Source organism: Oncorhynchus tshawytscha, linkage group LG01, assembly GCF_018296145.1.
Source record: "Oncorhynchus tshawytscha isolate Ot180627B linkage group LG01, Otsh_v2.0, whole genome shotgun sequence".
Taxonomy (NCBI): Eukaryota; Metazoa; Chordata; class Actinopteri; order Salmoniformes; family Salmonidae; genus Oncorhynchus; species Oncorhynchus tshawytscha.
Genome location: NC_056429.1, coordinates 6,023,787 through 6,046,698, shown reverse-complemented (window position 1 = coordinate 6,046,698; position 22,912 = coordinate 6,023,787). Strand labels below are relative to the sequence as shown.

Below are 22,912 nucleotides of genomic sequence, written 5' to 3'. Positions count from 1 at the left end.
CTCCAGTAGTCTATGATCCTCCTCTCTACCATTCTCCAGTAGTCTATGATCCTCCTCTCTACCGTTCTCCAGTAGTCTATGATCCTCCTCTCCACCATTCTCCAGTATATGATCCTCCTCTCTACCGTTCTCCAGTAGTCTATGATCCTCCTCTATACCGTTCTCCAGTAGTCTATGATCCTCCTCTCTACCATTCTCCAGTAGTCTGTGATCCTCCTCTCTACCGTTCTCCAGTAGTCTGTGATCCTCCTCTCTACCGTTCTCCAGTAGTCTGTGATCCTCCTCTCTACCGTTCTCCAGTAGTCTATGATCCTCCTCTCTACCATTCTCCAGTAGTCTGTGATCCTCCTCTCTACCGTTCTCCAGTAGTCTATGATCCTCCTCTCTACCGTTCTCCAGTAGTCTATGATCCTCCTCTCTACCATTCTCCAGTAGTCTGTGATCCTCCTCTCTACCGTTCTCCAGGGGTATTTCTCACCTGTTTGTAGTCCTTGTGCAGCTTCTTGTATTGGAACATGTTGCAGAGGACTGTGGCCGCTGCTTTGGCTGCTTTCAGCTTCCCAGGACTACAAGAGAGACAACATAAAGACCAGGTTAAGAACAAAGACCAGGATATGAACTAGCAGGACTACAAGAGAGACAACATAAAGACCAGGTTAAGAACTAGCAGGACTACAAGAGAGACAACATAAAGACCAGGATATGAACTAGCAGGACTACAAGAGAGACAACATAAAGACCAGGATATGAACTAGCAGGACTACAAGAGAGACAACATAAAGACCAGGATATGAACTAGCAGGACTACAAGAGAGACAACATAAAGACCAGGATATGAACTAGCAGGACTACAAGAGAGACAACATCAAGACCAGGATATGAACTAGCAGGACTACAAGAGAGACAACATCAAGACCAGGATATGAACTAGCAGGACTACAAGAGAGACAACATCAAGACCAGGATATGAACTAGCAGGACTACAAGAGAGACAACATCAAGACCAGGATATGAACTAGCAGGACTACAAGAGAGACAACATCAAGACCAGGATATGAACTAGCAGGACTACAAGAGAGACAACATAAAGACCAGGATATGAACTAGCAGGACTACAAGAGAGACAACATAAAGACCAGGATATGAACTAGCAGGACTACAAGAGAGACAACATAAAGACCAGGATATGAACTAGCAGGACTACAAGAGAGACAACATAAAGACCAGGATATGAACTAGCAGGACTACAAGAGAGACAACATAAAGACCAGGATATGAACTAGCAGGACTACAAGAGAGACAACATCAAGACCAGGATATGAACTAGCAGGACTACAAGAGAGACAACATCAAGACCAGGATATGAACTAGCAGGACTACAAGAGAGACAACATCAAGACCAGGATATGAACTAGCAGGACTACAAGAGAGACAACATCAAGACCAGGATATGAACTAGCAGGACTACAAGAGAGACAACATAAAGACCAGGATATGAACTAGCAGGACTACAAGAGAGACAACATAAAGACCAGGATATGAACTAGCAGGACTACAAGAGAGACAACATAAAGACCAGGATATGAACTAGCAGGACTACAAGAGAGACAACATAAAGACCAGGATATGAACTAGCAGGACTACAAGAGAGACAACATAAAGACCAGGATATGAACTAGCAGGACTACAAGAGAGACAACATAAAGACCAGGATATGAACTAGCAGGACTACAAGAGAGACAACATAAAGACCAGGATATGAACTAGCAGGACTACAAGAGAGACAACATAAAGACCAGGATATGAACTAGCAGGACTACAAGAGAGACAACATAAAGACCAGGATATGAACTAGCAGGACTACAAGAGAGACAACATAAAGACCAGGATATGAACTAGCAGGACTACAAGAGAGACAACATGAAGACCAGGATATGAACTAGCAGGACTACAAGAGAGACAACATAAAGACCAGGATATGAACTAGCAGGACTACAAGAGAGACAACATAAAGACCAGGATATGAACTAGCAATCCAAACAACAACAAAAAACGGTCCGTTATAGATCTCAATCTGGGTCAGGTGAGCATCATTTGAAAGGCTGTTCTATTGCTAAGTTCTATGTTCTAAAGTTCTACGTTCTAAAGTTCTACGTTCTAAAGTTCTATGTTCTAAAGTTCTATGTTCAAAAGTTCTATGTTCAAAAGGTCTACGTTCTAAAGTTCTATGTTCTAAAGTTCTACGTTCTAAAGTTCTACGTTCTAAAGTTCTACGTTCTAAAGTTCTACGTTCTAAAGTTCTATGTTCTAAAGTTCTATGTTCTAAAGTACGATCCTACAGTGTTAGGCGTCACAAGGCAATTCAGAGAAACACAATAATTTTGGTGCACACAGAAAGGACAAGACTTTGGGACAACATGATTCTCTACGACATTTTTTGTCAAAAAAATTAGTTTGTCACATATAATTGACCTTAAGATGGTTTTTCTTATGTCTGTGGAGTTTTTAAAAAAATTTTTAAAGTACATTTTAAGTGAAGAAAATAATTAAAAACTAGAAAGATCTATCTGCATGAAACTATTTTGAACTTGGGCACTATAAGGTTATATCTGCAATCCAATCACAAGCCTGAACAAATACAGACGGACCAATCAGAACACATCTTTACAATCTGCCTCTAAATAAAGCAACTAAAAAAAAAACACAGACAGAAATCTTAAAGTAAATGATTGTCGTCACATCGTTGTTCAGTGATGACAGTAAATTCGTCTGATGATCATAATACAATTCTTAAAGTATTTGATGATGTGTTCTGACTCTTTCTTGGTAAAAAAATACTGTTATGCTATCATGTTTGTATTCAAATAGCTACAGTTTTGTTAAAAACTAAACATGTCTGACTCAGGATTCAGGATTGTCAGCCTGATTACAGCTGAACCCAGATGAACATTTCAGAGACATACGGTTTTATCTGCGACCGTATCCTCCTGAAAACCCACACATTTACAAATGACTCAGGATTTTAATACTCTGCACACATTGGATCATTCAGAGATCCTCACTGAACTTCTGGAGAGAGTTTGCTGCACTGAAAGTAAAGGGGCTGAATAATTTTGCATGCCCAATTTTTCCGTTTTTTATTTGTTAAAAAAGTTTGAAATATCCAATAAATGTCGTTCCACTTCATGATTGTGTCCCACTTGTTGTTGATTCTTCACAAAAAAATACAGTTTTATATCTTTATGTTTGAAGCCTGAAATGTGGCAAAAGGTCACAAAGTTCAAGGGGGCCGAATACTTTCGCAAGCCACTGTAACAGGTGTTTTTACCTTACAGTGAAATGCTGAATACAACAGGTGTAGACTTCAACAGTGCTGACTTAGGAGCCCTTTCCAACGATGCATAGTTAAAACAATGATCCTACAAATAATAGTGTGTGTGTGTGTGTGTGTGTGTGTGTACAGTGCCTTCAGAAAGTATTCACACCTTTGATTTTATCCAAATGTTTTTGTGTTACAGCCTGAATTTTAAATGGATTACATTCAGGTTGTGTCACTGGCCTCCACACAACACCTCCAAAAGTGGAATTTTTCCAGATGAATTCAAAAATGAAAAGCTTGAATGTCATGAGTCAATACGTATTCAACCCCTTTGTTATGGTAAGCCTAAATAAGTTCATTAGTAAACATTTGCTTAACAAGTCACATAAGTTGAATTGATTCATCTGCGTGCAATAATAGTGTTGAACATGATTTTTGAATGACTGCCTCATCTCTGTACTCCACACATACGATTATCTGTAAGGTTCCTCAGTCCAGCAGTGAATTTCAAACACAGATTCAATCACAAAGACCAGGGAGGTTTTCCAATTCCTCGCAAAGAAGGGAACCTATTGGTTAAAAAAAAGCGGAGTTGCTTACCAAGACGACATTGAATGTGTGTTTTGGGTCATTGTCATGCTGGAATACCCATCCACGACCCATTTTCAATATCCTGGCTGAGGAAAGGAGGTTCTCACCCAATATTTGACAGTACATGGCCCCTTCCATCGTCCCTTTGATGCGGTGAAGTTGTCCTGTCCCCTTCACAGAAAAACACCCCCAAAGCATAATGTTTCCACCTCCAAGTTTGACGGTGGGGATAGTGTTCTTGGGGTCATAGGCAGCATTCCTCCTCCTCCAAACACGGCGAGTTGAGTTGATGCCAAAGAGCTCCATTTTGGTCTCATCTGACCACAACACTTTCACCCAGTTGTCCTCTGAATCATTCAGATGTTCATTGGCAAACTTCAGATGGGCATGTATATGTGCTTTCTTGAGCAGGGGGACCTTGCGGGCGCTGCAGGATTTCAGTCCTTCAAGGCGTAGTGTGTTACCAATTGTTTTCTTGGTGACAATGGTCCCAGCTGCCTTGAGATCATTGACAAGATCCTCCTGTGTAGTTCTGGGCTGATTCCTCACCGTTCTCATGATCATTGCAACTCCACGAGGTGAGATCTTGCACGGAGCCCCAGGCCGAGGGAGATTGACAGTTCTTTTGTGTTTCTTCTGTTTGCGAATAATCGTACCAACTGTTGTCACCTTCTCACCAAGCTGCTTGGCGATGGTCTTGTAGCCCATTCCAGCCTCGTGTAGGTCTACAATCTTGTCCCTGACATCCTTGGAGAGCTCTTTGGTCTTGGCCATGGTGGAGAGTTTGGAATCTGATTGATTTGCTTCTGTGGACAGGTGTCTTTTATACAGGTAACAAACTGAGATTAGGAGCACTCCCTTTAAGAGTGTGCTCCTAATCTCAGCTCGTTACCTGTATAAAAGACACCTGGGAGCCAGAAATCTTTCTGAATGAGAGGGGGTCAAATACTTATTTCCCTCATTAAAATGCAAATCAATTTATAACATTTTTGACATGTGTTTTTCTGGATTTTTTTGTTGTTATTCTGTCTCACACTGTTCAAATAAACCTACCATATAAATTATAGACTGATCATTTCTTTGTCAGTGGGCAAACATATAAAATCAGCAGGAGATCAAATACTTTTTTCCCTCACTGTATAGGCTTGTGAGTGTGCATAGAGACAGTGCAGAAGTCTGGGTAACCATTAATAAACTATTTAGCAGTCTTATGGCTTGGAGGTAGAAAATGTCTCGGAGCCTTTTGGTCCGAGAGCCGATGCTCCGGTACTCTTTGCCGCAGGGTGGCTGGAATCTTTGGAATTTTTTTCGGTCTTTCCTCTGATACCGCCTGATATAGAGGTCTTGGATGGCAGGGAGCTCAGCCCCAGGGATGCACTGTGCTGTCCGCACCATCCTTCGTAGTGCTTTGCGGTCGAGGGTGGTGCTTTTGCCATACCGAGCAGTGATGCAGTCAGCCAAGACGCTCTCGACGGTGCAGAGATGGGAGGGTATGTGTGGCATGCTACTGTACAGCTACTGCGTTCCAATTTAGGCACTTAAGCTCAAATCTGCCATTTTCTAACCAGTTTACAGGTACGAGAGTAAAGGGATACATTCAACCCTGTTACGTGAAATACACTCTCGTTTTAATATGGTGAAACTATATTCTTTAAAAAAATCATTTAAAAGAAAATTTGATCATCTAATAGTTATATCAATGTAAAAGCACATGCGCTCGCTCTACTCTTTTTGTGTTGGAAACCGAAGTGGGTCGAGCGTAACATGTCAACCCCGTTACCTAACAGATAGACAGGCTAGAAATGTTTTAGCGATGACAATTTTTTTAGTCAAGCTTGCATTCAATTGCCACTTCCTGTTGCACACAACAAGCTTCCACTGGGTATTTATGGCTGATTTAAGAAGAAATCTTCAACCGTGTTACGGTCAACCCTGTTACTTTATAGGCACTTATTATAGTCATTTTTAAAAAAAAGTATCTTCTTGAGATGGGAAAACATGTTTTTTATGAAGTTAAACATGTGCTCTTTATGACAGAATGTTGACAGAATGAAGTCAAACATTACACGACCGAGCAGCAAGAAACAGTGCTACCAATATTTCTCCCTATCCCGTACCTGCTGTCGTTGGAGTTCTTGATGGCCACCAGTTTTTGCAGCCCGTCAAAGAAAGTGATGTCCCGGGCTGCGACGGAGCTGCAGGTCACCAGGTTGTTCAACGTTCCACAGATGTTGACCACCACGTCGCTGGACGGCTCCTTCTGTTGACCGTCAGCAGGCAGCTTGTCCACCAGGTTGTTCACTGTCTTGGTTGCTAGAAGGAGAAAAGAAAAAGGGTTGATCTAATTTGATTCATCCCACACGGCAGTCAAATCCACCCCTGAAATAGACGGATATGGCTTTGTTAGTCTTCGTGTGTTTGTTTTGGTCCTTGCTCTGGCATGAAATCAAATGGGTTTTCCTCCGTTTGTTAATAACACATATCTCACATTGACATCCTTGAATTGCTCGGCTTTCTCTCAAAGCTTATATGGAGGATGAGGTTCCGAGGCAATCAAGGATTTGATAAAAAAAGGGTCATGGTTACTGACCCATGGCGTTCTTGTCCTTGGCATGGCGTGACAGGTTTCTGAGGAAGCCGGTGAGGGATCTCAGCTCCAGGTCATTATTGGTCCTCAGTTTGTCCAACATCACAGGAAGCATCCTCTCTTGCTCGAGAGCCACACGACTCAGCACCCCCGCCCACTGAGGAGGAAAAGAGAGAAAGGTCATTCTGCGTTAGTATTTCTGAAACTAATCACAGTACCCCCACACACAAAAATCCCGTTTTGCTCTGTCTGAAGTAAACAAGTAAACCCTTATGTGCAACTGATCATTGGGCTTATTTTCTTATGAGTCAATTACACCCTGTAGAAAGGCAAGGTACCCACAGGGGTTCTAGTACCCCAGCTAGAGAGACACTGTCGTCGTTCTTTGAATGCTGAGTGAGCTATAGAGATCACTGATGTGAGTTGCAGTTTTCATTGTCAGGTGTCCAAGTCCGGTACAAAACAAAATGACCCTGGAGCACATATCAGTGGCCTGGTCACAGAGGCTTCACGGATATCTGGCACCGCCAGGGGATGGGTGGTGAGGTGAGATGACGCCATAGTCTATCTGACACCGCCAGGGGACGGGTTGTGAGCTGAGATGACTCCATAGTCTATCTGACACCGCCAGGGGACGGGTTGTGAGCTGAGATGAATCCATAGTCTATCTGGCACCGCCAGGGGATGGGTGGTGAGGTGAGATGACGCCATAGTCTATCTGACACCGCCAGGGGACGGGTTGTGAGCTGAGATGACTCCATAGTCTATCTGACACCGCCAGGGGACGGGTTGTGAGCTGAGATGAATCCATAGTCTATCTGGCACCGCCAGGGGATGGGTGGTGAGGTGAGATGACTCCATAGTCTATCTGGCACCGCCAGGGGATGGGTGGTGAGGTGAGATGACTCCATAGTCTATCTGGCACCGCCAGGGGATGGGTCGTGAGGTTTGAGATGGTGACGAGAGAAGGACCATTGGCAGTGGGAATTATAAACACTCACTCTCTTGTCTCCAGCTGTGATGTTCTGCAGGGCCCCGGCTGCAGCCTCGCGGGTGGTGAAGTTGAACTCACAGCCCTGCAGCACGCGGTTATACAGCCCCACCACCTGGGGGTGCCACAGCCACTCCAGACCCTTGGGCACGCGGGCCACCTCCGTGAATGTAACCAGGTCCTGGTTCATCTTCTGTAAAAGGAGAAGGTCAGGGGTCAATGTGATGTAGGCGATGTGATCCAGGACTTCCGTTTAGACACGGACAGGGTCATTCTGAAGACCATCAAGACTACTGTTCAACTGCTAAACTGACAGAAGAAGAAGAAGATTGACACTGTGATACATACATTTTTTACTTTCTTGCTCTGAGGCGTGAAGCAACCAATGGCTTCACTCCTGCTGGTGTCCTGGCCTCTGGTCGGTCCTTCCAGACGTAGCATGGCCGAGGGCGGGATCTCACTGTACAGCTGATAGGAGAGGTTCCTCATAACACACACTGCGTTCTCCACTCCCTGGACACACACACACACAAGTTGAATATATTTTAATACCAAAGTACAACACGTGAGGCATTCACATGAACAAATGTACCATAGAATGTTGAGTATATATTTAATTCCCATGACGACACGTTCGACACTTGATCGGAGAAAAACACTGAAGGCACAGTTACGCATTGTGACAATTGTTCTGCAAACACCACACGGCTAAGTAACTTTCCTATCTGTACTCCAGTCCACAATCTGTACTCCAGTCTACTGTCTGTACTCCAGTCTACTGACTGTACTCCAGTCTACTGTCTGTACTCCAGTCTACTGTCTGTACTCCAGTCCACTGTCTGTACTCCAGTCCACTGTCTGTACTCCAGTCTACTGTCTGTACTCCAGTCTACTGTCTGTACTCCAGTCTACTGTCTGTACTCCAGTCCACTGTCTGTACTCCAGTCCACTGTCTGTACTCCAGTCCACTGTCTGTACTCCAGTCCACTGTCTGTACTCCAGTCTACTGTCTGTACTCCAGTCTACTGTCTGTACTCCAGTCTACTGTCTGTACTCCAGTCCACTGTCTGTACTCCAGTCTACTGTCTGTACTCCAGTCCACTGTCTGTACTCCAGTCTACTGTCTGTACTCCAGTCCACTGTCTGTACTCCAGTCCACTATCTGTACTCCAGTCTACTATCTGTACTCCAGTCTACTATCTGTACTCCAGTCTACTATCTGTACTCCAGTCTACTGTCTGTACTCCAGTCTACTATCTGTACTCCAGTCTACTATCTGTACTCCAGTCTACTATCTGTACTCCAGTCCACTATCTGTACTCCAGTCTACTATCTGTACTCCAGTCTACTATCTGTACTCCAGTTTACTATCTGTACTCCAGTTTACTATCTGTACTCCAGTCTACTATCTGTACTCCAGTTTACTATCTGTACTCCAGTTTACTGTCTGTACTCCAGTCTACTGTCTGTACTCCAGTCTACTGTCTGTACTCCAGTCTACTATCTGTACTCCAGTCCACTATCTGTACTCCAGTTTACTATCTGTACTCCAGTCCACTATCTGTACTCCAGTCCACTATCTGTACTCCAGTCTACTGTCTGTACTCCAGTCCACTATCTGTACTCCAGTCTACTATCTGTACTCCAGTCTACTATCTGTACTCCAGTCCACTGTCTGTACTCCAGTCCACTATCTGTACTCCAGTCTACTATCTGTACTCCAGTCCACTATCTGTACTCCAGTCTACTGTCTGTACTCCAGTCCACTATCTGTACTCCAGTCTACTGTCTGTACTCCAGTCTACTGTCTGTACTCCAGTCTACTGATTGTACTTCAGCTTACTATCTGTACTCCTATCTGTACTCCAGTCCACTGTCTGTACTCCAGTCTACTGTCTGTACTCCAGTCTACTGTCTGTACTCCAGCCCACTGTCTGTACTCCAGTCTACTGTCTGTACTCAAGTCCGCTATCTGTACTCCAGTCCACTATCTGTACTCCAGTCCACTGTCTGTACTCCAGTCCACTATCTGTACTCCAGTCCACTATCTGTACTCCAGTCCACTATCTGTACTCCAGTCTACTGTCTGTACTCCAGTCTACTATCTGTACTCCAGTCTACTGTCTGTACTCCAGTCCACTGTCTGTACTCCAGTCTACTATCTGTACTCCAGTCTACTATCTGTACTCCAGCTTACTATCTGTAGTCCTATCTGTACTCCAGTGTACTATCTGTACTCCAGTCCACTATCTGTACTCCAGTCCACTATCTGTACTCCAGTTTACTATCTGTACTCCAGTCTACTGTCTGTACTCCAGTCTACTATCTGTACTCCAGTCTACTGTCTGTACTCCAGTCTACTGTCTGTACTCCAGTCTACTATCTGTACTCCAGTCTACTATCTGTACTCCAGCTTACTATCTGTACGCCTATCTGTACTCCAGTCTACTATCTGTACTCCAGTCCACTGTCTGTACTCCAGTCTACTATCTGTACTCCAGTCTACTATCTGTACTCCAGCTTACTATCTGTACCCCTATCTGTACTCCAGTCTACTATCTGTACTCCAGTCCACTATCTGTACTCCAGTCTACTATCTATACTCCATGTCTACTATCTGTACTCCAGTCTACTGTCTGTACTCCAGTCCACTGTCTGTACTCCAGTCCACTGTCTGTACTCCAGTCTACTGTCTGTACTCCAGTCCACTGTCTGTACTCCAGTCTACTGTCTGTACTCCAGTCCACTATCTGTACTCCAGTCTACTATCTGTACTCCAGTCTACTGTCTGTACTCCAGTCCACTGTCTGTACTCCAGTCTACTATCTGTACTCCAGTCTACTATCTGTACTCCTATCTGTACTCCAGTCTACTATCTGTACTCCAGTCCACTGTCTGTACTCCAGTCTACTGTTTGTACTCCAGTCTACTATCTGTACTCCAGTCCACTGTCTGTACTCCAGTCTACTGTCTGTACTCCAGTCTACTGTCTGTACTCCAGTCTACTGTCTGTACTCCAGTCTACTGTCTGTACTCCAGTCTACTGTTTGTACTCCAGTCTACTATCTGTACTCGAGTCCACTGTCTGTACTCCAGTCTACTATCTGTACTCCAGTCTACTGTCTGTACTCCAGTCTACTATCTGTACTCCAGTCCACTATCTGTACTCCAGTCCACTATCTGTACTCCAGTCTACTATCTATACTCCATGTCTACTATCTGTACTCCAGTCTACTGTCTGTACTCCAGTCCACTGTCTGTACTCCAGTCTACTGTCTGTACTCCAGTCCACTGTCTGTACTCCAGTCTACTGTCTGTACTCCAGGTCACTATCTGTACTCCAGTCTACTATCTGTACTCCAGTTTACTATCTGTACTCCAGTTTACTATCTGTACTCCAGTCCACTGTCTGTACTCCAGTCTACTGTCTGTACTCCAGTCCACTATCTGTACTCCAGTCTACTATCTGTACTCCAGTCTACTGTCTGTACTCCAGTCCACTATCTGTACTCCAGCCCACTGTCTGTACTCCAGTCTACTGTCTGTACTCCAGTCTACTATCTGTACTCCAGTCTACTGTCTGTACTCCAGTCCACTGTCTGTACTCCAGCCCACTGTCTGTACTCCAGTCTACTGTCTGTACTCCAGTCTACTGTCTGTACTCCAGTTTACTATCTGTTCTCCAGTCCACTATCTGTACTCCATTCCACTACGCAGCTCATTCTCACCTTCTCCTCCACCTTGCCTTCCTGTAGCGAGGCCTGGATGTATCCTACCAGGGCATCCACCAGACCGTTGGTCTCCCGCATCTGACGTCTGGTCTTCTCATTCACTGAGCTCAGGTTCCTGGGGACAACAGGGTGAGAGGTCAGAGACGGGATAGGCAAACAGAAATCATAGAACAAAGAACTGACATTGATCAAAGAACTGAAATGGGTCAATGAACTGAAATGGATCAATGAACTGACATATCAATGAACTGAAATGGGTCAATGAACTGAAATGGATCAATGAACTGACATGCGTCAATGAACTGACATCGGAAGATAGGATACTGTTGTCACAGAGGAGGAGCTGGAACGAGAAGAAGAAGGCTGTACTATAGTGTGAAATACTGTACAATAGTGTTATATATTGTACTATACTACTATATTGCACTATAGTGTAATATACTGTACAATACTATCCTATACTGTACTATACCATCCTATACTGTCCTTTAGTGTACTGTACTATACTGTACTATAGTGTACTATACTGTATTATAGTGTAATATACTGTACTATAGTGTAATATACTGTACTATGATATACTGTACTATACTGTCCTACACTGCCATATACTGTACTTTAGTGTGCTGTACTATACTGGACTATAGTGTACAATACTGTACTATACAATACTGGTGTAATATACTGTACTGTACTATCCTATAGTGTACTATATCGTACTATAGTGTACATTACTGTGCTATAGTGTACTGTACTATACTATAGAATACTGTACTATCCTACAGTGTACTATCCTATAGTGCACTATAGTGTACTGTACTATCCTATAGTGTACTATACTCTCCTATAGTGTACTATATTGTACTATAGAGTACTGTACTATACTGTCCTATACTGTACTTTAGTGTACTGTACTATACTGGACTATAGTGTAATATACTGTACTATGATTTACTATACTGTACTATAGTGTAATATACTGTACTGTACTATCCTATAGTGTACTATATTGTACATTACTGTACTATAGTGTACTATATTGCACTGTACTCTCCTATAGTGTACTATAGAGTACTGTACTATCCTACAGTGTACTATCCTATAGTGTACTATATTGTACTATAGTGTACTATCCTATAGTGTACTATATTGTACTATAGTGTACTGTACTATCCTATAGTGTACTATAGTGTACTGTACTATCCCATAGTGTACTGTACTATCCTATAGTGTACTGTACTATCCTATAGTGTACTATACTCTCCTATAGAGTACTGTACTATCCTAGTGTACTATATTGTACTATCCTATAGTGTACTATATTGTATTATAGTGTACTGTACTATCCTATAGTGTACTATGGTGTACTATATTGTACTATAGTGTACTATCCTATACTGTACTATATTGTACTATAATGTACTGTACTATACTGTACAATACTGTACTAGTTTACTGTAATATCCTATAGTGTACTATACTGTACTATCCTATAGTATACTACTGTGTACTGTACTATCCTATAGTGTACTATACTGTACTATAGTGTACTGTACTATTCTATAGTGTACTATAGTGTACTATATTGTACTATAGTGTACTATCCTATACTGTACTATATTGTACTATAGTGTACTGTACTATACAATACTGTACTATCCTATAGTATACTATTGTGTACTGTACCTAAGACATCCGGTGGTGTTGTAGAAGATGTCAACCTCAGAGGGGCTCTGCTGGATGACCTCAGTGTCTCCACTGCCTGAGAGCGGGATCAGGATCCTCTCTGTGAGCTCAGATAGCGTCTCCTTGGCTAGTTTCTCCTTCAGGTTGTCTTTGGATGACAGGTTCCACAGAATACCTGACAGAAAACCCAAACCTTGTATCATTACCTCTACTATTGTACATTGTGCTCCTAAATTTCTTTCTGTGCTCCCCCAAAAAATGGCACATGTCAGCACATGTCAGCGTAGAGCCCTACATTGTACAGAGTACTTTGCATCTCAAGAAAGTTTTACTTACTATAAAAGTGTGATATGTGTTAGTCTTACCTAGCTACCTTCAGATGAATGTAAGTCGCTCTAACCTCTGGGTAGCCTAGTGGTTAGAGCGTTGGACTAGTAACTGGAGGGTTGCAAGTTCAAACACCTGAGCTGACAAGGTACAAATCTGTCGTTCTGCCCCTAAACAGGCAGTTTAACCCACTGTTCCTAGGCTGTCATTGAAAATAAGAATTTGTTCTTAACTGACTTGCCGAGTTAAATAAAGTTAAAATAAACAACAAACAAAAAACAGGAGGGCAGTATTGAGTAGCTTGGATGAATAAGGTTCCCAGAGTAAACTACCTGCTACTCTGTCCCAGATGCTAATTTATGCATATTATTAGTAGTATTGGATAGAAAACACTCCGAAGTTTCTAAAACTGTTTGAATGATGTCTGTGAGTATAACAGAACTCATGTGGCAGGCAAAAACCTGAGAAAAAAATCCAACCAGGAAGTGGGAAATCTGAGGTTTGTAGTTTTTCAACTCTTTGCCATTCCAATATACAGTGTAAATGGGGTCATATTGCACTTCCTAATGCTTCCACTAGATGTCAACTGTCTTTAGAACTTTGTTTGAGGCTTCTACTATCAAGGGGGAGAGAATGAGAGGGGATTGAGCCAGGTGTCTGGCAGATTGCCACAGGCTCGTGACACGTGGTCACGAGAGAGTTAGCTCTCGTTCCATTGCTTTTCTACATACAATGGAATTCTCCATTTGGAACATTATTGAAGATTTATGATAAAAACATCCTAAAGATTTATTCTATACTTAGTTTGACATGTTTCTACGACCTGTAATATAACTTTTTAAATTTTTCGTCCGACGTTCAGCTGGACCTGGATTTGTTTACCAAACGCCCTAACAAAAGAAGCTATTTGGACATAAATTATGAACTTTATCGAACAAATCAAACATTTCTTGTGGAACTGGGATTCCTGGAAGTGCATGATGAAGATCATCAAAGGTAAGTGAATATTTAGAATGCTATTTCTGACTAATGCTGACTACACAATATGGCGAACATCTTTTTGGCTGCTTTATTGTCTGAACGCTGTACTCAGATTATTGCATGGCTTGCTTTTTCCGTAACATTTTTTTAAATGTTTAAATCTGACACAGCGTTTGCATTAAGGAGAAGTATATCTCTAATTCCATGTATAACACTTGTATTGTCATCAACATTTATGATGAGTATTTCTGTAAAATGATGTGGCTCTCTGCAAAATCACTGCATGTTTTAGAACTACTGAACGTAACGCGCCAATGAAAAATGAGATTTTTTTTATATAAATATGCACTTTAGCGAACAAAACATACATATATTGTGTAACATGAAGTCCTATGAGTGTCATTTGATGAAGATCATCAAAGGTTAGTGATTGATTTTATCTCTATTTGTGCTTTTTGTGACTCCTCTCTTTGGCTGGAAAAATGGCTGTGTTTTTCTGTGACTTGGTGGTGACCGAACATAATCGTTTGTGATGCTTTCACTGTAAAGCCTTTTTGAAATCAGACACTGTGGCTGGATTAATGAGAATTTTATCTTTAAAATGATGTAAAATACTTGTATGCTTGAGGAATTTTAATTATGAGATTTTTGTTGTTTTGAATTTGGCGCCCTGCACTTTCACTGGCTGTTGGCGAGGCAGGACGCTACCGTCCCACATATCCCAGAGAGGCTAAAGGACTAAAATGTAAAACGTCATACCTGTGATGTTCTTGCGTAGCTCGTCGTCATTCACCTTCAGAGCCTCTATGAGTTGTGGGATCCCTCCCCCCTCGATAAGGGCCACCTTGTTGTCCATGTTCTCGTAGATGAGGTTCCTGGTGGCGCCCGTGGCGTAGCGAGCCACCTCCTGGTTCTCACTGTTGAACAGCCTCACCAGCTCTGGGATGCCCTTATAGCGGTGCACCTAGTGATTGGAGGGAAGAACAACTCTGTAAGGTTTAGACTAATTCTGAATCCCAGTGACCCCTAGCCTAGCCCCTATTCCCTAGGCAATCCTGTATATCTAAAATGATTAGACAGCGTAGCCTAGTGGTTAGAGAGTTGGATTAGTAACCGTAAAGGTTGCAAGATCAAGTCCCCGAGCTGACAAGGTACAAAATCTGTCGTACTGTTCCTAGGCCGTCATTGAAAATAATAATTTGTTCTTAACTGACTTGCCTAGTTAAATAAAGGTAAAATAATAAAGTCCATATTGCTTAAAGCTGTCAAATATTTTAAAATTTACAGGATCTTTGGCTTGATTTAGAATTCAGCATCTATGCTTGGACTGCTGAGCAAACCTGTCAACCGGCAACAAGAGACCACACACATAAATCTCTGTTCCTGCTGCTTTCAACAAAACCACAGCTGAAAAAAAACAGACAAGCACCTACAAGCTACCTGTCTGTGGCAAAATACTTCACACCTGCTTGAAACAAAATGGTGTCCGTCACTTCAACAAGACAACATTCTTTTAGAATGACTTAGATCACATTTACTGTATGTCTGCTGAACTATGACATTAAATCAAAGATGAGGCTTTTAACGTTAAGCACCTAGGCCAAGATTGACAGTTGGCACAACCGGAGCATGTCAATGTGTTGATATACCTGGAGCACGTCAGTCAATGTGTTGATATACCTGGAGCACGTCAATCAATGTGTTGATATACCTGGAGCACGTCAGTCAATGTGTTGATATACCTGGAGCACGTCAGTCAATGTGTTGATATACCTGGAGCACGACAATCAATGTGTTGATATACCTGGAGCACGTCAGTCAATGTGTTGATATACCTGGAGCACGTCAGTCAATGTGTTGATATACCTGGAGCACGTCAATCAATGTGTTGATATACCTGGAGCACGTCAATCAATGTGTTGATATACCTGGAGCACGTCAGTCAATGTGTTGATATACCTGGAGCACGTCAATCAATGTGTTGACATACCTGGAGCACCTCAGTCAATGTGTTGATAGACAATAGTTCTTATGCAACTAGCAACTTCACTTCTATTGTTCCTTAATATTATGTTAATGAACATACGCACACCGAATGGGACGCATATTTGACATTGTAAATATCATAAGGAAGTACCAGAGAAACAGAGAATGCAGAATGAAGAGGAACTCCCTTTAGTACCTCTTTCTTGGCCTCAGTGTCGCTGTAACACTCATGTTGGATAAACGCTGCTCCCTGAACCTGCAGCTCAGCATCCCCCTCTGCCAGGTACCTCACCGCCGTAGCCATGTCCAGGTTATTGATCCTGTACAATTAGAAAGATCAATCAATCAACCAACCAATCAAATGTACCTGTATTTGTAAAGCCCAGTTGACACAAAGTGCTTAACAGTAAGCCAGCCCCTGGTCAGGTTAGAGAGACTGAGACAAATAATAGATTATGAATGATGGGGGATTTTGTGGTGATAACACTCTATAGCAGCGGTGTCAAAGTCCTTTTTCCCAGCAGGCCGCGTTTGGTTCTTCACTCAGGGCCGCCTTTGGTTCTTCACTGAGGGCCGCCTTTGGTTCTTCACTGAGGGCCGCCTTTGGTTCTTCACTGAGGGCCGCATTTGGTTCTTCACTGAGGGCCGCATTTGGTTCTTCACTGAGGGCCGCCTTTGGTTCTTCACTGAGGGCCGCCTTTGGTTCTTCACTGAGGGCCGCCTTTGGTTCTTCACTGAGGGCCGCCTTTGGTTCTTCACTGAGGGCCGCCTTTGGTTCTTCACTGAGGGCCGCCTTTGGTTCTTCACTGAGGGCCGCCTTTGGTTCTTCACTGAGGGCCGCATTTGGTTCTTCACTGAGGGCCGCCTTTGGTTCTTCACTGAGGGCCGCCTTTGGTTCTTCACTGAGGGCCGCCTTTGGTTCTTCACTGAGGGCCGCATTTGGTTCTTCACTAAGGGCCGCATTTGGTTCTTCACTGAGGGCCGCCTTTGGTTCTTCACTGAGGGCCGCCTTTGGTTCTTCACTGAGGGCCGCATTTGGTTCTTCACTAAGGGCCGCATTTGGTTCTTCACTGAGGGCCGCCTCAGTAAAAAATTTGCAAAAAAATGTTCCTCTTCCATTGCTTTTTGGAATTTTCTATGCTTCCTGACTGTCTAGTTTTCGTTTCGATAACAGATAAAGCTAAGCCTAGTCCTGGAATGAAAAGCAATTGAGAATCACCATTGAAATAGCTTTTTAGTCTTGTCTCCGGGAAACTGCCCCTAAAGGTAACACTCTGTGGTTTTTCCATCTGCTGTGCTAACAGCTAGGTGCCGGCTGTTTGTGTGTGAAATGTGAAACCTGATGAAAGTCCTCTGGTGCCACACCCAAACCAGTCCTGCCACTACGGGGGCCATGTAGCAGCCAGCTCAGAATCTACAGCTCTTGGCAAAGAGACATTTGTAATCATCACAAAGACGCTGATTTGAAAGTGCTCTATCACGAGCCAGAATAGCAAAACAGACAAAAACTTTGGTCACACACACACCCCTGCACCGCACAATGTACACACTCAATGGATGCCAGACCTGCCCACGCACCTAGGACAACAGGTCCCTGTTCAATGGGAGTTGTCACGGGTCCTCGACTAACCAAGGTCGCTTGGGACAACAGGGAGCCACAAGAATCTACAACAAGCCCTCCAGCCACACCCTCTCCAGCGTGGGATGAAACAGGTCCACAGGGGAAACATGTAAAGGAGGGTCTGAGGTCACGGGTGCGTGAGAGCATCCATTCCCAATGGAACAGTCAGGTCCCTTATCAGAAAAACAGCCGACAATGAGCCTTTTCTCTCTCAAAGATCTATGATGGCCCTGCCACCACTGTCCCGCTGTCAGCCCTCACCAACACTGTCCCGCTGTCAGCCCTCACCAACACTGTCCCGCTGTCAGCCCTCACCAACACTGCCCCGCTGTCAGCCCTCACCAACACTGTCCTGCTGTCAGCCCTCACCAACACTGTCCCGCTGTCAGCCCTCACCAACACTGTCCCGCTGTCAGCCCTCACCAACACTGTCCTGCTGTCAGCCCTCACCAACACTGTCCTGCTGTCAGCCCTCACCACCACTGTCCCGCTGTCAGCCCTCACCAACACTGTCCCGCTGTCAGCCCTCACCAACACTGTCCTGCTGTCAGTCCTCACCACCACTGTCCCGCTGTCAGCCCTCACCAACACTGTCCCGCTGTCAGCCCTCACCACCACTGTCCTGCTGTCAGTCCTTACCACCACTGTCAGTCCTCACCAACACTGTCCCGCTGTCAGTCCTCACCACCACTGTCAGTCCTCACCACCACTGTCAGTCCTCACCACCACTGTCAGTCCTCACCAACACTGTCCCGCTGTCAGTCCTCACCAACACAGTCCCGCTTTCAGTCCTCACCAACACAGTCCCGCTTTCAGTCCTCACCACCACTGTCCCGCTGTCAGTCCTCACCAACACAGTCCCGCTTTCAGTCCTCACCAACACAGTCCCGCTTTCAGTCCTCACCACCACTGTCCCGCTGTCAGTCCTCACCAACACAGTCCCGCTTTCAGTCCTCACCACCACTGTCCCGCTGTCAGTCCTCACCAACACAGTCCCGCTTTCAGTCCTCACCAACACTGTCCCGCTGTCGGTCCTCACCAACACTGTCCCACTGTCAGTCCTCACCAACACTGTCCCGCTGTCAGCCCTCACCAACACTGTCAGTCCTCCCCACCACTGTCGGTCCTCCCCACCACTGTCGGTCCTCACCACCACTGTCGGTCCTCACCACCACTGTCGGTCCTCACCACCACTGTCAGTCCTCCCCACCACTGTCGGTCCTCCCCACCACTGTCGGTCCTCACCACCACTGTCGGTCCTCACCACCACTGTCGGTCCTCACCACCACTGTCGGTCCTCACCACCACTGTCGGTCCTCACCACCACTGTCGGTCCTCACCACCACTGTCGGTCCTCACCACCACTGTCGGTCCTCACCACCACTGTCGGTCCTCACCACCACTGTCGGTCCTCACCACCACTGTCGGTCCTCACCACCACTGTCGGTCCTCCCCACCACTGTCAGTCCTCCCCACCACTGTCGGTCCTCACCACCACTGTCGGTCCTCACCACCACTGTCGGTCCTCACCACCACTGTCAGTCCTCCCCACCACTGTCAGTCCTCCCCACCACTGTCGGTCCTCACCACCACTGTCAGTCCTCCCCACCACTGTCGGTCCTCACCACCTCTGTCCCGCTGTCAGTGCTCACCAGCACATGCTGGCCTGCCAACAACAGGAGAAAATGCCTGAGCACTGTGTACTGTGCCAAAAGCTCCAGGTAATTACCACCTGCTCCCTGGACTCCACTATCAGGTTGTCCAATACCCTGAGCCCCAGAAACTACATAGCTCCAGGTAATTACCACCTGCTCCTTGGACTCCACTATCAGGTTGAAACTACATAGGCTCCACGACTTTGGTGAAAGTGCGAGGCGACAGGGAAAGCCCAAAAAGGGAGGACCAGAAACTCATCGGCTACAGTCTCAAAATGGAACCTCAGGAACTTCCTGTAAGGAGATACATGGCCACGTGAAAGTATGTGTCCTTCAGGTCGATGGAGGTGAACCAATCGTGAGCAAATTCTGAATTTGTAGACCTTGAAGTGCTTGCTTAGTGCACGCAGTTCTAAAATGGATGCAAAGTCCCAGGACTTCTGGGAACCAGGAAATACCAGCTGTACCATCCGTGCTGGACCCCTGACATAGGAACCACACTGACAGAAACACAACGAATGGTAGCTTGTACCCCGACGTCAGCGTTAGCATAATCCAGGGCAACACTGCACATGTGCACCATTTGTCGACACAGACAGCGAGTGTCCAGTAAAGTGTCATCTGGAGGGGTAGAACGAAACCTTGTAAACTGAGAGAATTATGTATATATAGCATTATTAGCTCTAAAACAGCGATACTGCGGTACCGCCACTGTGAAAAGATAACCTCTTTGGACTTAAAGTGATGCTTCACTGTCCCCTATGTGCACCATGTCATTGTTCTCTCTCTCTCTGCTGTGTCCACTGAGCTGTTTGGGCCCGCCCTGCAATCTCATTGGATAACGCTGGGCAGGCCTCTTGCTAGCTGTCCCTCAAATGCTAGGGGCAGAAGCTCATTGGCTAGAACTCAAATTGCTAGGGGACTGAGCCACGTGGAGGTACATGTAGCGAAATGGCGCGGCACAACTTCAAGAAAACAGACTCTTTCAAACTAGGGATTCCGTGGCTAATTGAGGTAAGACAGTAATTATGCTCATAGATTAGGCTTGTATGACACAACCAGCCCAAACCGGGAGGTGTAAAAAATACTTTCAAAGTACCGGAGCATGTTTTAACATAATACTGTAACGAAATGTCCACAAGAAATACAGTAGTAGTCCAATATGTAACTATAGTGTCTGTATCTTTACGACAGTCTCTACCTGGTCTTTTGGATGGACGGAGCAGGTTCACTCTGTGGTTTTCTATAGTCAATTTAATGTTCAACCCTGCTTCAAGACAAATACCAACCCAAATGTCACATATTCTAACGCACACATTCTAACGCACACATTCTAATGCACACATTCTAATGCACACATTAACGCACACATTCTAATGCACACATTCTAATGCACACATTTTAACACACACACATTTTAATGTACACATTTTAACACACACATTTTAACACACACACATTTTAATGTACACATTTTCACACACATTCTAACACACACATTTTAACACACACATTCTAATGCAAACATTTTACTTCACACATTCTAACGCACACATTCAAACAAAATCTGCTTTCCCTGAGGCTTGTGTATTTTTATTGACCAGTTTCGTAAAGGAATGTGTGGTAAGAATGTTCACACTATATTTCAACTTGTTCAGTATTATTACACCCGGGATTGGAGAGGAAGTGTTGACCACACTGTATCATCTGAAACCTCGCTGACCTAACCGCTACATTTAAGAAGTATCAGATATCACTGTGTGTTAGTTGGGGAGTTTAGCCCGTGTGGGTGAGATTGGGAGTTAACGTGAGAAACGAATGACTTTCCTATTCAGGCATAATCCCAAAATAACAATCACGATCATGGTAGGTAGTGTTTACAAAACATACGCTTAGAGGTTATGTGTTTCCGTGCACTGCTACACGTGCACTAACCACTACCCTGCCGCCTCTACACTCTAACCACTAGGCTACCTGCCACCTCTACACTCTAACCACTACCCTGCCGCCCCGTATTTGAGTGCTGAGGTTGTATGTAGATGTTGTATGCACTCACTGCACTGTAGGTGTTTGCACAATAGTGTCTGCTAAGTGGCATCATATATTGGTACAGTATTTAAGCAATAAGGCACCTCGGGGGTGTGGTATATTGGCTAACATACCACGGCTAAGAGCTGTTTTTAAGCACGACGCATCGCGCTCTTAGCCGTGGTATATTGGCCATATACCACAAACCCCCGAGGTGCCTTATTGCTATTATAGAAAATTCAGGCCTACCTGTCACAAGAAAAAAAGTTACCATGATGAGATGATAGGTCTACATACATTGTGTATTGTCCTCCACCCCGAGAAGGGCCGCCTGTCCCCACCCCGAGAAGGGCCGCCTGTCCCCACCCCGAGAAGGGCCGCCTGTCCCCACCCCGAGATGGGCCGCCTGTCCCCACCCCGAGAAGGGCCGTCTGTCCTCCACCCTGAGATGGGCCGTCTGTCCTCCACCCTGAGAAGGGCTGTCTCTCCCTACCCAGAGCGTTGATGGTTCATCATCAGAGGCCGTAGGGCAGCCAGATTTAGACATCTGATATCATTTAACAGTTCCATTTCACACCATGCTGTTCATATGAATCATTTATTATTATAATTTACCGGTTTTCTCACAGCTATTTATCCCGGGAAAAGGGAGTGTTTTTGGGGGCGGGGGGGGTAAAATCTCAGTATCCAGGTTTGCGATATTTAACCACTCCTTACCTGCTGAGGTTGCCCATGCTGCCTGTCATGTCCATCTGTCCGTCGTAGATATCCATGCCCTTCCCAACACTGTGCATGCTCTTGATAGACATGGTCCTGGGCAGAGTGGTCTGCCTCTGTTGCTGCATCATCAGATTCCCCTGAGACCCAGACGACATCTAATAACAATAACATTATATTCAATTACAATAATACATTTTCAATTGTATAACGCTTTTCATTATATCAAAGCTCTACTTCGGCAAAAAAATATATAATATAAGAAAAAAAATTAAACTACCAAATGACATTTTTTTTAGAATCAAGGCAGGTAAAATAGCAATATAGGACTAGATGCTGAGAATCCGCTCAGATTAGCCCTGGTCCATCATGGGGCTATGTGAATATGTGAACCCTCCCGAGGGGCGCAGCGGTCTAAGAGGTACGGACATCACTACAGACCCTGGTTCGATTCCAGGCTGTATGACAACCGGCCGTGATTGGGAGTCACATAAGGCGGCGCACAATTTGCCCAGCGTCGTCCGGGTTAAGGTTTGGCCGGTGGAGGCCGCCATTGTAAATAAGAACTTGTTCTTAGCTGACTTGCCTGGTTAAATAAATTTGAAAAATGAATGTGTGTCCACTCACTTCTCAGAGTTGTTGTATTCATTTTGTTTATTCCGTTTTGCTTTCTGACCACACATAACAAAATG

General features: G+C 44.6%; 1 protein-coding gene across 1 annotated transcript in view; it reads right to left on the bottom strand.

Annotated features, from left to right (window-relative positions):
* The window catches only part of LOC112235170 (plakophilin-3), a 64,563-nt gene that overhangs the window by 9,186 nt on the left and 32,465 nt on the right, over positions 1–22,912 (bottom strand). Inside the window, exons 8-17 of the mRNA XM_042327633.1 lie at positions 22,221–22,378; positions 16,396–16,519; positions 14,973–15,177; positions 12,906–13,080; positions 11,217–11,334; positions 7,837–8,001; positions 7,499–7,681; positions 6,501–6,654; positions 6,028–6,223; positions 479–566 (exon numbers count right to left, since the gene is read on the bottom strand). Of these exons, the coding sequence (XP_042183567.1) occupies positions 479–566; positions 6,028–6,223; positions 6,501–6,654; positions 7,499–7,681; positions 7,837–8,001; positions 11,217–11,334; positions 12,906–13,080; positions 14,973–15,177; positions 16,396–16,519; positions 22,221–22,378 (1,566 nt within the window). The remainder of the gene's footprint in view (positions 1–478; positions 567–6,027; positions 6,224–6,500; positions 6,655–7,498; positions 7,682–7,836; positions 8,002–11,216; positions 11,335–12,905; positions 13,081–14,972; positions 15,178–16,395; positions 16,520–22,220; positions 22,379–22,912) is intronic.